The sequence below is a fragment of the Arvicola amphibius genome, chromosome 9 (assembly GCF_903992535.2).
Source record: "Arvicola amphibius chromosome 9, mArvAmp1.2, whole genome shotgun sequence".
Lineage (NCBI taxonomy): Eukaryota > Metazoa > Chordata > Mammalia > Rodentia > Cricetidae > Arvicola > Arvicola amphibius.
Genome location: NC_052055.2, coordinates 120,335,891 through 120,351,196, shown reverse-complemented (window position 1 = coordinate 120,351,196; position 15,306 = coordinate 120,335,891). Strand labels below are relative to the sequence as shown.

General features: G+C 45.0%; 1 protein-coding gene across 2 annotated transcripts in view; it reads left to right on the top strand.

The window, feature by feature from the left end:
• Positions 1-15,306, top strand: part of Cmtr1 (cap methyltransferase 1) — a 46,801-nt gene that overhangs the window by 21,427 nt on the left and 10,068 nt on the right. For both annotated transcript variants that reach the window (XM_038342128.1, XM_038342127.1), the window contains exons 5-13: positions 659-751; positions 2,250-2,321; positions 3,456-3,550; positions 3,660-3,732; positions 6,474-6,672; positions 7,775-7,893; positions 9,988-10,084; positions 10,417-10,549; positions 11,519-11,698. In XM_038342128.1, the coding sequence (XP_038198056.1) occupies positions 659-751; positions 2,250-2,321; positions 3,456-3,550; positions 3,660-3,732; positions 6,474-6,672; positions 7,775-7,893; positions 9,988-10,084; positions 10,417-10,549; positions 11,519-11,698 (1,061 nt within the window). The remainder of the gene's footprint in view (positions 1-658; positions 752-2,249; positions 2,322-3,455; positions 3,551-3,659; positions 3,733-6,473; positions 6,673-7,774; positions 7,894-9,987; positions 10,085-10,416; positions 10,550-11,518; positions 11,699-15,306) is intronic.

Genomic DNA, 15,306 nt, shown 5'->3' with positions numbered 1-15,306 from the left:
GTGACACTACCTAGGTATTCCTCTGTCCTCATTCTCTCTTTCAATATTCAATGACTTAAGTTTATTTTTCATTCGTGCAAAGTCTAAAGATATGGAAACTATGTGCCAGACTGATTATAGCACTTTTTTTTAAAAGATTTATTTATTATGTATGCAACATTCCTTCCCTGTATGCTTGCATGTCAGAAGAGGGCACCAGATCTCAATACAGATGGTTGTGAGCCACCATGTGGTTGCTGGGAGTTGAACTCATGACCTCTGGAAGAACAGCCAGTGCTCTTAACCTCTGAGCCATCTTTCCAGCCTCTTTCCTCATTCTCTTACTAAATGCATTAGATCAAAGACATGTTTTATTTCATTCTAGTGTTTGAGTGCCTACAATATGTATTCATCAGATAATACTGGAACAAATGAAAGAAACATTGGAGATCCAGAAATTTTCTGAAGTATTCACAGAGAATTGGAGTTGTCTTTCAGAAACTGAACTTCAAAATTCTAGCTTTCATTTCTTATGTCTGACTACCTGCATTTAGCATCATCTATTTAGATCCTTCTTAGCCTGTCTGAGACCCTCTGAATTGTTTTGGGGAAGGACTGGTGAGTTGGGGCAGACTCCTAAAGGCCTGTCTCATCTGACTTCACCCTGTTTTGTTTGTAGCCCAGTGCCTGTGAGCAGGTGTCGTGGTTTCCGGAATGTACCACCGAAATTCCTGACTCTCGGGAAATGAGTGACTGGATGGTTGTGGGAAAGGTAGGATTTCATGGGAATATATCCAGCCTTTTCTTTCCTTTGAACTTAGTGTGTGCTTATTGCAGTTTTAGAAAAATGTGGAAGCCATGTCACAGGAGATGTAGACTAAAACTTGGAACATAGAAAAAGCAGTCATTTCTACCCTCTTTGGGGCTGGCTGCCTTTGGAGTAGCCTGTTATGTGTCAGTGGATTGTCTGGCCAGTGCTGGGCTCCGTTCGGGTAGGTGAAAGGATACCACCGCTGTCTTCAGAGTGACAAGGGCATTGTCACAAAGGTGTTTGTTTACTCTTATTCTGGGACACTGAAAATGAAGTGATTGATTACCACCCCAGTGTGTTCTCTAGAAGTAAGGTGTCTTCAGGAGCTCCACAAAGTCAAAGCTGCCTTTATGACACCGAGGTCTTGTTCTTTTCACTCTGATTTTCCCCATATGTCTGTGGGTTTTTCTGAGGCCAGTATCTGCACAATGCCAAAGCGAGGCAGGAACCACATCCCCTTCTTACTAAGCCACACACTAGAGAAATTTCCAGAAGTGGAAACTACAACTACTTACTAAACTTTGTTATGAAAATAAGGCTATTTTAAATAAAACAATTTAGCATGTTATTCTTTTGAAGTAAGTAAAGAAATACTTAAGAATCTCAGTTTTCACTTCTTTTAATAAACTCAAACAATAACTCTTGGGGGTTTTGGGTTTTGTTGGTTTTTTTTTTTTTTTTTTTTTTTGAGTGTTAGGGATTGAGTTAAAACATGTAGACAAACACTGTTTACTGGATATATACCCTCAGCTCCCTCAGTGACTTTGAGAACTATAGAATTTGACACTAGGCAGCGAGATGGCTCATTGAGTAGAGGCATCTGTATGCAGGCCTGATGGGATCTAACACACGACTGCCTGCAGATAGCCAATTCCTGAGATTGTCTTCAGAACGCTACATGCATGCCATAGCATAGATGGGCCTGTATATACACAATACACACACATACACACCATGGGAAAAGCTGTTTTTGAGGTGGCAACACTTGGCTGGGCTGGACATGACATTCTACAAGGGCTAGCGCTAATTGGACCCTTGTTTTCTGTAAAGTTACCAAGTCAGTGTCCAGTATCAGGCATTTCTGCCCATCTCAGAGTGGAGGCTTCCTGAATGAAGGACAGGTTTGTCATATGGGGGAGTCCTGTCCTTCTGCTCTAGGGGCAGACAGCTTGTGTGTCTCCTTCCTGTGTGCTCTTTCCAGCCTCAGCGTTTGTGCGTGCTGTGACCATATGGTCTTCTACCCAGAGCTCCAGCACACTGCTTCATCTCACAGCCATCTGGAACACTGCCAGAGGGATTTGGAATTGTCTCTCTGTGCTCCTCAGGGATTGATGTTTCTTGGCAGAGACTTAAGCCCCTTCTTGCTCTGAGCACTGAGAACCCTAATCTCCCCACTCTCCCCACTCTCCCAGTAAATAGTCACACTTGGTCAATGTTTATGACTTTGTTCTCCCTGTAGAGAAAGATGGTTATTGAAGACGAAACAGAGTTCTGTGGGGAAGAGCTGCTTCACAGTGTGCTGAAATGTAAGGTAAGGCCGGGCTGGGACAGGTGAGGCCTGTGGGTAAGATGAATGGATGGGGCTTTGCTAGTTGTTGTTGGTGGGAGTGTGCCATTTAGGCTTTTCCTGGAGATGGGAAGTATATGTGATGCATATGTTCAGGATGGTATTTTCTGTTGTGTTGTCTACGTGGTCACCAAGGCACTCACTTAAATCAGTATTTGAACCTCATTTTTACAATATTCTGTGTGACCATGGGCTAGTGGCTTGGGTGCCTCTGAGTTTGCCTTCTGTAAAGTTGTAGAAGGTACTTCTCTGGGTGGTTGTGAGTGTTAATGAAATCAGAGTGTCGCAACACATGGCGGGCACGCTAGCTTCCCTTACACCTTCTGGCCTGACTGCAGACCAGGAAGCACACACCTGGGTTCTCTAAGGAGGATGTCGGCTTGAAAAGAATGATTGCTACTTCACAAAGCTCTTAGTTTTGGCAGACAGGGTTGGGAATATATCCATAAGGTGACTGTGTCTCAGGTGTAATGAGGGGAGAGTTAGAAGGAAGGCAGGATTCTCCCCATCCCCACCCCATACAGTGTGTGTGTGGTGGGGGTAGATATTCTTAGGAGACCCTGGTCTTGATTTGTTTTTGAGCTTATTTGTTTATTTTGTTTTTCGAGACAGGGATTCTCTGTGTATCCCTGGCTGTCCTGGAACTTACTCTGTAGACCTTAAATTCTGAGATCCGCCTGCCTCTGCCTCCCAAGTGCTGGGATTAAAGGTGTGTGTCACCACCACCCAGCTTGTTTTTAAATTTAGAGTCCCAATCAAGGGATCCTGAGTGTCAGAACTTAAATCTCTGGAAGGTTACAGTGATACGAGGAAACATTTGCTGTGAGAAACATTTTCTACTTTCTGTGTAGCAGAGGTGCTTTTAACCCCTTAGCCACAGCGAGGCACCTGATTCATTGGGGGTTTTACCACTTTACTGGCAAGGTAGTTGAGGGTCAGAGTAATTGAGCAACTTGTCAGGGTCATACAACTGGATAGTTCAGAGCTGAGATGCAGCAGGAACCCAGTTCCTCAGAGGACAGTGAGTCTTCAGACCTTGGTCCTGTCCAAGAGGGCCTGATGTGATGTTTGCTGTAGAGTCTCCTTCTCTTTTGGCAGAGTGTGTTTGACATCCTGGATGGGGAGGAGATGAGGCGAGCTCGTACCAGAGCCAATCCCTACGAGATGATCCGAGGAGTCTTCTTCCTTAACAGGTGTGCTGGACACCCTCCCTTCCTCTTGTACCTCTCCACCTTTCTCCTGAGCCTCAGCTTTCTGTACTCCTGGGACTGACCCGTGCTTTCCCATCTTGCTTTGTTACAGGGCAGCGATGAAGATGGCTAACATGGATTTTGTGTTTGATCGTATGTTCACAAATCCCCTGGACTCTCAAGGGGTGAGATTTTGTGGTGCTGAGTGGACTTAAGCTTCAGTAGCTCACAGATTGCCATTTGTTCAGTGCGAGTATGTTTGTGCTCTGTGGCAGTGATGTGTTTTGCTCTGCATTCCCCAGATGGAGTCCTTCAGTGCTTCCTGGTCCCAGGAGTGTCCCAGTATGCAGGCTCTAAAGATCTGTGATTTCAGCAGGGTCATTTTCTCTTTCTGTGTGGGATCATAATTATGAGACTTTGGCCTTTCTCTAGAAACGGTAGAGCAAAATGATTTTCTGCTCTGCTACATCTCATTTCTCTGAACATTGGCCCTCCATAATGATAGAGAAAGCATAAAAGGAAATTTCATTCTAGAATTCCCTTTGGGGTCAAAGCATTTTTACTCACTCCTAGAGGGTTGGTTTTCTTCACAGTGACAGGGCCAGGAGCCAGCTGTCCTCAGACCTGTTCGTACTTCACACACCCTCATTCTACTAGACCCCCACCCCATTACCCACTGGCTAGAGGAACTTATTTCTAAGGTCTTTGATGTTTCAGTTCCACCTGCCTAACTACTTGTTCCATGCTGGTAATGCTGACATGTAGACCCTCCAGCCTTCACTCATCTCTTCTCCCCAGACCCCTCCCCATGTTCCAGGGCCAGCCAGCAGCAAAAAAGGCTCTTGGAATTAGCATCTTGAGAAGATTAGGTTGATACAATGTTGATTTAATTTTCTGAGCTTCCAGTGATTTCCTCTAAAGGCAAAGGCGGTTTCTAGCAGAGGAGCTCTGTTAAACTGAGGGGAAGTCATAGTATCATCTGGGCTGTTGATTGTGTCTGCCCTCAGCAGCTGCTATCTGCTTATTGTCTTTTGCTGTCATGAGAATGAAGTGGGCACCAGAATTGTACCATTCAGATCGAGGGTGGATATTTGTTACATAGGGAAATGCAGTGTGTTTGGAAAGCTTCAGGGAGCTTCTTGACCTGAATTGATTGTTAGTGGCCAGGAAAAATGGCCCTGTCAGAGATGTGTCTTTGCACTCCACGATAAAAAGTAGTTTCTCTCTAGCCCTAGTACGTATTTCTTTTTATCTCCATTTTCCCTGAGGACCTGAGTGAAAGCCAAGCCTAGCAGGCCTGGTGTGTTTTCAGGGACCAGCTGCCCCCAGAGGTGGGAGTGGCTAGAAGCATAGGCATGCTGCAGTCTTAGAGATGTTTGGGTTAGGCCTGTGCCTCAGAAAAAAATGGAAGCTTGGGGTGGTGTGGAGAAGGACAGAAGAGGAATTCTGAGGTTTCATAATTGATCTCTGGTGCTACAGATTATGGGAGAAGGAAAAAAGGGACTAGGGGAAGAAAAAGAAACTGGGAACTAGATTTAGATCCTTGAGGTATTACATCATATGAGGGGGTTTTGTGCCTGAAGATGTTATTTAATTTAGGTAAGGAAAGCTTGTCTGAAAAGTGTGATAGAAGAAAAAGTCAATGTGGATATTTACCTTTTGGCCTTGATAATGGAAATGAGGCGGCATCAACATTGCCCAGTTTGTGTGCAGTAATGAACTTGAGAGAAAAATATCAAAAAACCAGGAGTTTTGACTCCAAGGAAGTTGATCTAGTTGAATATAATGCCATCTTGTATTTGTGATGACTATAGTTTTAGAAAGACCTTTGCCACAGGTTGCATTATTTTTTAATTCTACAGCAGCCTTAATACCTGCATTCATCCCAATTACAGTTGAGCAATTGAGCTTAATAGCTTCAGATGTGTGCTTGTCCTTGACTGCACAGTGAGGAAATCGCAGAGCTAAGAACCAGCTGTTCTTCTAGGAGCAGAATTCCGGACAGGGCTTATAAAGGCCCCTTGTTCTTATTTTGGGACAAGGTCTTGCTATGTAACCTGGACTAGCCTTGAACTCACTCCTGTATCAGCCCCCCCAAGTGCTGGATGGTATATGAGCACTACTGTGCTCCAGCAAGCCACTGATTTTGAAATCGCAAGATGAGATCATAGGTAGGAACCATATGGAGGCCAGATACTCTTGAGTCTTTGAGTTTCCTGCTTCCCTTTGGCTAGAGGGGCTGGAGCTTCAGGCTAAGGCCCCAGTGCTGAGAAACATTGTTTTCTTTTTTGTGCAGTGTTTACAGTGCTTAAACTTAAGACTGCCACATACCCACTGTGTTGACTGCATTATATTGGTAACTTTTATCTAACTCTAAACTTATTCCAAAGTAAAGATAACTGAAGGACAAAATGGGAGAAGCACCCAGGGAGAGAAGATCGAGGCTGTGGTGTAGGAGGGCAGGTCCTTGACGCTGGGAGGTGGGCAGTATTTTTCCTCAGGAGAACGGTCTAATGGTCAGGCTTCTGGACTCTGACCTAGCTTTGTTCCAACTGCTGTGGGCAGGTTGCTTTGTGTCTTGGTGTTTCTGTTGGAATGTTCTGCTTACTAGGACACAAAGGCAGAGTGTGGTGAGGAAACAACCTGGGACATGAAAATGCCACTATGATAGGCACAGAGATGCTTTCACTGGGAGTTTGAGTTGGCCTGGTTGTGAGAAAAGTGTTCAGGATATTTGGGGTGAGGGGGCTCCAGGGGATACTGGTGACTGAGGAAAAAAATACTGGGTGTGGAGGGCCTGGTGGGAGCTCTGGGTCATACTTGCCAATAGGCTGGGTTTTTTGCCTCCTCTTCCCTGAGTTCTCCTTTCTTTTCCTTACTGAGCCATCTGTTATCCCTGTGTCCTTGTCTTCCACTTCTCTTTCAGAAGCCACTGGTGAAGGACCGGGACATTGACCTTCTGTACTTTGCGGATGTCTGCGCAGGCCCAGGTGGCTTCTCAGAGTACGTGCTGTGGAGGAAGAAGTGGCATGCAAAAGGCTTTGGGATGACTCTGAAGGGCCCTAATGACTTCAAACTAGAGGACTTCTACTCAGCCTCCAGTGAGCTCTTCGAGCCGTACTATGGTAGGGACATTGACCAGAGCAGGAACTAGGAGAGTGGCTGCTGTGTGGGGATTTGAGGCCAAAGCTGTTGCTACCTGTGTTCTTTCTAGTCTATTAGCTGGGGTTCACTGTCGCTGGCATGAGGGTCTTGGAGCCCTTTGAAGTGTCTTTTTTTAAAAAATCAAACAAAACACAGGCCTGTATTCCTTTAGGCAAACTCCCATCAAAGCCATATTAATTCCTCCTGCAGGATTGTGGTTTTTGTGTGGTGATGGGGGATAATGAAACTGCCTGATTCCTAGATGAAAAGTAGCAAGGTTATTAACAAACACACATCAGCCCCTGTGGGTCGTGTGAACTACATTTGCTAGCAGACAGCTCAGTAGCTGTAGCAGTCTCCCTGCCCTGACAAGTAGACTAGGGTCTGTCAGCAGATCTAAACTCTTTACTGACAGTCCTTACTGGAGGTTGATGTTGAGTGTTTTTGTCTTGATTTTGTTTTCTGTTTTTGTTTGTGTTGTTGTTGTTGTTTGTTTTGGAAACAGGGTCTTCCTATATAGCCCTGGCTGGCCTGGAACTATGTAGATCAGGCTAGCGTCAACTCATAGAAATCTGCATGCTTCAGCTTCCCAAGTGCTAGGATTAAAGGTGTTTAACCACCATGCTCAGCTTGGACTTGTTGATGTTTAGAGAAGGGGTCTTACTTTGTGTTCCAGGCCAACCTAAAACTTCTGTGTATCCCAGATTAGCTTTAAATTTATGGGTCATCCTGCTTCAGCCTCCTGAATACCTGTAGGCATGAGCCTTTATGCCTGGCTAATACTGTTTTTTTAGCATAAATAAGGTCCTCTGCTTCAATTGATGTCTCTTGGCTGGTCAGTTCCCTTTTAACCCTGGCTTTTGAGAGCAGGGCTTCATTCTTGCCAGTCTGTGTCCATAGGCAGGATGGGTCCTGGGTCTTGGAGCTTACTTGGTATCTGTGCTCACTCTCTCTGAGGGCTCCTGGCTCAGCTCCCAGCAGCAGGCAGACTCACCAGGGTTCCTGTGTCCTGTTAGGTGAGGGCGGGGTTCTCTGAGAGCTCCAGACAGCAGGCAAACTGACAGGGTTCTTGTGTCCCATCAGGTGAGGGCGGGGTCGATGGGGATGGAGATATTACCCGTCCGGAAAACATCAATGCATTTCGGAATTTTGTCCTGGACAACACAGATCGCAAGGGTGTCCACTTTCTCATGGCAGATGGGGTAGGTGACTGTCCCTGTAAAGATGCTTTAAAGCTGTGTTGTGAATTTAGAGGGTTGTTTCTTGTTTGCTGTTCAGGGGTCGTGGTCTTGGGCATACTAAGTAAGTGTGGTGCTTCTGAGCCACCCCCCCCCCTTGAGAAATACTTTGGTTTTGTTCTTTAGCTGCCACCGTAAATGGTAACTCACTGTTCATATAGTAGAGATGCACATTTTTACTTATTTTATACATTTCCCTACAATTTTTGTAGAGATTATACTATCATAGACACGTTTGCTTGAACTTACTTTGCTGACGAAAAGGCCTTAGTTGCTAAGGAGCCTATGAGTCATGGACTCCAGTTGAAGTCAACGAGGCAAAAACTGAATGGGAGGCACACTGCCATTACTTGTCATCGTGGTGGTTGTTGTTGAGGTTGTCTACAGGTGGTCTCCTCTGAGCCTCTCATGCACTGACAGGTACTTAAACAGTAGCAACATCAGCACAGACTCCTTGGAGGCCCTTGACTGGCTGAAGTTAATTTTCAAGGGCCCACCTAAGCAGCGCAGAGAGAACCGGCCACCACTGTTCAGCAGAGGCTCTCACCCAGTATCTCATGCCACAGGTGACTCCTGATGTGAGCCATATGCTACAGGATCACATAGCTGGGGTTCAGAAGAGCCTTGTGAATTGTGTGTGGAAGGAAGGGAGAATGTCAGAGGGGCCTGAGGATGCCCTGGCTCCCTGAAGCCCAGTACACAGTAAGACAGCAGATGAAGAGAGTTGAGGCTGGCTAAGAGGAAGGGGCTGCTCCTATTGCGCAGATGTGTAGAGTTTGCCAGTTCTGCCTTTTCTTCCTTTCATGTAGTGGACAGCAAGCAGAGCTGTAAAGCTCACAGATTTTCTGCTTTGGTAGCAGGAGGGCTGGCCTGGCCTTTTGATTTATATCTATTACTTACTAATTTTAAATTTTTGTTGGATATGGTAATGTGTTACACAAAGATTTTTTTCATACAGTATATATTGTACATTGAACACTCCCCCCCCCATCTGTCTGTTTCCCTCTGTTATTTTTCAGTTTTCTTTTTTAGTCAGTATCTCAGATAGCTGAAGCTGGCCTCGACTTCTGATCCGCCTGCCTCTATCTCCCAAGTGCTGGAATTATAGGCATGTGCCACCATCCCTGACTTTGTTACAGAGCTAATTAAGAATTCAAAAACAAATATGCATTTTGAGAATCATCTTTAAGTCTGGGAGACAATGGCAAACATTACTTACTTTTATAGGCCTGCATCAGTGAGATCTGGCCTATGGAGGCAGCTTACTAGAAGCTAGTGCTCTCGCTGGCTCTCCTGTATAATTATAGCATGCAATGCAGTTTGTCCTGAGTGTACGGTTTAGAAGTGTTTGTCTAGTCACTCTCTGAATTGAAACTACCCATTAAAGCAGTCCTTCGCCCCCTCTCACCCCGCCCCATTGCCTGCCTCCTTTATGTGAGTGTAAGCATGGTTTGTGACTGGCCCTTCCCTGCTGATGGGAGATACTCTAGGAATCACAGCATTCTTGGAGCAAACCTTGGCCTGTGAGTGTGCCAGCTGGAGGGAACAGGCTCCACAGCTAAGGACAGAGTAGTGGGTATTGTAAGTAAATCCTTACTTTGTAATTCTCTTTGTCAGACCAGGGGCTTTCGGAGGTCAGTGTAGTGGCACAGCCCCATCAGAATATTCTCCTGACATTTACTCTCTGTCTTCTTAGGACTTAAATATTTGTTTTCTATCTCGTGGTTGACCAGCGATAAACCAGTACTTTGCGTCTCTTCTGCCTTACTTATCTCTGGGTTCCCATGTGAATTTCAAGGTTTTTTGGACCATTTCTTTGGAAAAGCAGACTTGGTCCTGTGGTTTAGGAGTGATAAACTGGGAAGGCAGCTCAAGTTCAGCAGTTAGGCCAGGGTCCTTTGTCTGTAACTGACCACATTACTTAGATAAAGAAATTGATATGCTGATCAGTCAAGATTGTGGCTGTCTGATGCCACCACGAGCTCCTGATGAGATGAGGTAGGGATGTGATTCTCAGTCCTTCCCATTTCTCTCTCCATCCATGTGCTCTCCTTCCAGGGTTTCTCTGTGGAGGGGCAGGAGAACCTGCAGGAGATCCTCAGCAAGCAGCTGCTGCTGTGTCAGTTCCTCATGGCGCTGTCTGTTGTCCGGACAGGTGACACCTCCTCAGTTCTCCCTCATTAAGGACTTACTGGGGCCCTTTTGACAAGAGCATGTATGGGAGTTGGTTAAGAAATTTTTTAAAAATGGACAAAGAAAAAGTAAAGAGAAAGAAACCCTTGTATTGGGTGGCGGGTGGCTGGTGGCTGGGTGAAGCATACAGGGAAGAAAAGGCAAGAGTCTCCAAAGTGCTCCCTACAGCTGATTATCTCATAAATTGCCTTGGATTTCTAATGGACCAGTCCCAGTCATCTTTATTGGCTAAGGTGACCCCCCTCCCGTCCTGGAATAGCCACTGATTGCCTGGGCATTTTCTTCTCACTCCAGGGGGGCACTTCATCTGCAAAACCTTTGACCTCTTCACACCCTTCAGTGTGGGGCTCATCTACCTGCTATACTGCTGCTTTGAACGTGTGTGTCTCTTCAAGCCCATCACCAGCCGGCCTGCCAACTCAGAACGGTAAGGTCTTCCTCTCTGTTAGCCAGCTAGTTGGTCAGAAGTCAGCAGTAAACCCTGTGCTTCTGTCTAGCATAGACTTTCAAACTGTTAGAAACCTTGACTTAGGAGATGTGATTCTCCAATTGGAGCCAGGGTCCTTGGTTTGAGTGGTCATCTTGAGGTTGCTCAGACTGCCACTTCTACAGCTATGTTTACAATACTTCTGTCTGGAATTCTCAGCTTGGCCCAGGAAGAGTGTGACCACTAATAGAGACATTCAGAAGGGATATAAGCTAGGAACAGGCAAGGGGGCGGCCATACAGAGGCACCACAAGTGCCCATATGTAAGGTAAGAGAAAACAAGCCAATCAGAATTGTCAGGTAGCTGTTATAGTACAGATTTCTTTTTGTTTTTGTTTTTGGAGACAGGGTTTCTCTGTAGCTTTGGAGGCTATCCTAGAACTAGCTCTTATAGACCAGGCTAACCTCAAACTTACAGAGATCCTCCTGCCTCTGCCTTCTGAGTGCTGGGATTAAAGGCCAACAGTGGAGATTTTGTGGAGAGTTTGATTCCTTACATTAAAAGCCTTCCCAAGTTACATCTTTTGGTGCAGGGCAGTTGGGAACACCCCCCATAGAGATAGAAACAGTTTCATGTATAAGAGAAGGATTTTTATATATTTTATTTCAACACACAGTTTTATAGTATAGCCCTGGCTAGCCCAGAAATTACTACATAGACCAGGCTGGCCTTGAACTCGAGATCTGACTGCCTATGCCTCCCAAGTAGGACTAAAGGTGAATGCCACCAATTCCTATTAAAGAGAAGGACTTGAGGTGCATTTTTAAAAGTATGGAATGTGTTGCCCATTGAGCTCGGGCTTACGGCTGAACAAAAGCTGTTTAGATTTGTGACTCTACTGGGTTGGAGTGGAGGAATGTGCGGGAGAAGGCTCTGAGCTCCTTGGAGTGACAGGATGTCTCCTGCAGGTACGTGGTGTGCAAAGGTCTGAAGGTGGGCATAGACGATGTGCGGGAGTACCTCTTCTCTGTGAATATTAAACTCAACCAGCTGCGAAACACTGAGTCTGATGTCAACCTGGTAGTTCCCTTGATGGTGATCAAAGGAGACCATGAATTCAATGACTACATGATACGGTCTAATGAGAGGTAAGCCTGCTGGAACTGTTGGGGCAGTAAGGAAGCCTAGAGTCATGTTTAATTGCTCTGCTGGTTCCAGGACATTCTAAGACTTTGGGCTACTTTTTGGTTACTGTTACTCAGGACATTAGCATGTCCAGTCCCACGCCTGGCAGGTAAGTCCCTGGCTCTGGTGGTGAGAAGAAAGCCTATGGCCTGTAGACAGTCACTATAGTCTGGAAAAGTTTGTGTTTGCTGTCTTGTGAAGACCCTTGACTGGAGGCAGAGATGAATGGGACGCAAGTGAAGAGCATGTTTGGTAAGAGCCCAGACCTTGTCAGTTCAGGGTTCTTCAGGTGGGAGACGGAAAGCTATTCCCCCTTTTTAACTGCCTCCCCTCAAACTGGAGTTACAAGCAGTTATGAGCTACTCCACATGGGTACTGGGAATTGAACCTGTTTCCTCTGTAAGAGCACTTTGCTTCTTCCACACCCCCCCCGCCCCCACCAAAGACAGGGTTTCTCTGTGTAGACCTGGCCTGGCTGTCCTAGAATTTACTCTGTAGACCAGGCTGGCCTCTAACTCAGAGATCGGCCTGCCTCCGCCTCCCCAGTGCTATGATGTACTCCATTACACCCAGCCACTGCACCACGCATTCTTAATTCTGAGCCATCTCAGAGCTCTGGTTACCTCTCCTTTTCAGACATTTTTTTTTTTAATTGAGCTCTAAATTTTTCTCTGCTCCCTTCCCTGCCTCTCCCCACACCCCTTCAACCCTCCCCCCAGGTCCCCATGCTCCCAATTTATTCAGGAGATCTTGTCTTTTTCTACTTTCCATGTAGATTAGATCTATGTAAGTCTTTCTTAGTGTTCTCGTTGCTGTCTAAATTCTCTGGGACTGTGGTTTACAGGCCGGTTTTCTTTGCTTTATGTTTAAAAACCACCTATGAGTGAGTACATGTGATAATTGTCTTTGTGTTCAGACATTTTTAAGCATTAGTTTAATATTGAATTAATAAGCTATCTGTGTATTTTGGACATAAATCCCTTACTAGGCTTGGATATGGAATACTGTCTCCTGCCCTGTGTTTTTTTCACTGTATTATGTCCTTTGCACAAAAGTTTTTAACATCAGTATGACCTGGTTGTTGAGGACTGGCCTCAACAAAAATACTTCTTACCAGGGTAGAGGCATGGAAATTTTAGAAATATAAGTAAAGAATATGAAGACACATAAAAAATAACAGGATGGTTCGAGGCCAGCCTGGTCTATAAGAGCTAGTTCCAGGACAGGCTCCAAAGCTACAGAGAAACCCTTTCTCAAAAAACCAAAAAAAAAAAAAGGATGACATAAACCACAGAAAGTGTTGGGAGGGCATTTCAGTGACTGAAATCCCCCCCCCACACACACTTATTTTTTTCTACAGCTTTTATACCCAACATAAATGGGGGGAAGGAGAGAAGGTAACAAAAAATGATACAAAGGAAACTCACAGTCAATTGCTTTATCACTCTGAGACATCAAATCATTAGCATTCTGTTTTCTAGGTCACTAAAGTGTTCTAGATCAGGTATGCTGAAGACCACTCTTCCCCAGGTGACCTCATAGTTACAAAAGAAGGAGCAGAAGCTTGTTTGCATATCCTGACCACTTGTCAGGATGGCATGGCCTATCTTAATTTCAGGAGAACCAAGCAATCACATCCTGAGTTGGGATGTGCAAGGTGGAACTGGGCCTGCAGTTCTTGACCTCCACACTGACTTACTCATTTCTTCTATTATTACTCTCTGTTGTGGGGCTTCTCCCTGTTATTTGTAAGATTTGCAAGTTTAGCCTCTGTGTTGAGGCATTTTATTTTACATTATTTTTGGATATGGTATTAACGGTCTCACTTCATTTTTTTCTAGATTTTTTCCAGACTGTCCTTTCTCTATTAAATGGTCTGGGCACACTTTCCAAAATCTTTTGCTATTTCATTAGCAATGCTAATAAGTAGTAGTAAATGAGCATTTACTTCTAGGGTTTCTGTCTTGTTCTAGTGACATGTCATCTGTGAAGTGAGGTAATTTTATTTCCTTTTCATGTTTGACATCTCAAATTTTAAAATTTTGAAGATGAAATCCATTTAGGCCTTTTCTTGTGAATGATTTGTTTTCTTTCCAGGAAGTCTTAGTTTGCATGTTTGGCTGGTTGGAACTTGCTATCCTCCTGCCTCAGTGATCCTCTGAGTTTTAGGATCAGTGTTCTTGTCACACTTCTGCATCCTTCCTGGAGAGCCCAGGTTCCTGTCTGCAGTCACTCCACTTCAGTCATTCTGTAGACCTGAGACAATCCCTTCAGCTTTTGTCTATTTAAAAATGCATTTCTGGGCTGGAGAGATGGCTCAGAGGTTAAGATCACTGATTACTCTTCCAAAGGTCCTGAGTTCAATTCCCAGCAACCACATGGTGGCTCACAACCATCTCAACGAGGTCTGATGCCCTCTTCTGGCCGGCAGGTGTACATGCAGGCAGAACACTGTACACATAATAAATAATAAAGAAAACATTTAAAATAAATAAAAATTGAATTTCTTAGTTGGGCATGGTGGTGCATACCTTTAATCCCACCATTCATTTGGCAGAGGCAAGGGATCACTGATTTCCAGGACAGGCCGAGCTACATAGTGAGGCTCTGTTTCAATAGAACAACCTATAACATAAACACCCAGAAAAAAAAGCATGCTTTTTTTTTTTTTTGAGAACATTTTAACAGGGAATGAAAATTTTTTTCTTTTACTACTTTAAAGATATTCTACATTTCTCACATCCCTTTCCTCTGATGGGAAGCTATTAAAAAAATATTTTCTTTCCAACTCTGTGTCTGTGTATGTGACTGATGTTTGCCTGCAGAGGCCAGAGGCATTGGATCTCCTGAGGCTGAAGTTCCAGGTGGTCGAGAGCCGTCTGAGGTGGGAGCTTCTAACCACTGAGCCGCCTCCAGCCCCGCTATTAGCTTTGTCATTATTGTCACATGCCTTTTCCTCTGGTTTTCAAGAGCCCAGGGGCTGACGTCAGGTGTCTACCTAGAGCTCACCAGCTCACCTAGTCTAGCTAGCCAGTTTGCTCCAAGGACCCTGTCTCTGCTTCCCCCATTGCTGGGACTACAGGTGAGCTGCCAGCCCTTGCCCAGCATTTATTCAGGTACTGGGCATCTGAACTCCACTGAGTCACCTCCCCAGCCCCTTTCAAAAACTTTGAAAGTTTTTGTTTGTTTCCTCTGGAAGTACAGCCGGTGAGTGAGTGCTCTTAACCTTTGAGTCATCTCTCCAGCCCCAATAGTTTGGGTTTTTTTTTGTTTGTTTTTTATTTTTTCGAGACAGGGTTTCTCTGTAGCTTTAGAGCCTGTCCTGAACTAGCTCTTGTAGACCAGGCTGGCCTCAAACTCAGAGATCCACCTGCCTCTGCCTCCCGAGTGCTGGGATTAAAGGCGTGCACCGCCACCACCACCCAGCTAGTTGTTTTTTTTTTTTTTTTTTTTTTTTTTTTTTTAATTTTATTAAGTGCCAGACACTGTGTGTACAAGGCTAAGGGACAGACAGTTGTTACTGTAGCAGGTTTGTCAGTGCTGTCTGCAGTTGAACTGGGTATGGACTTTG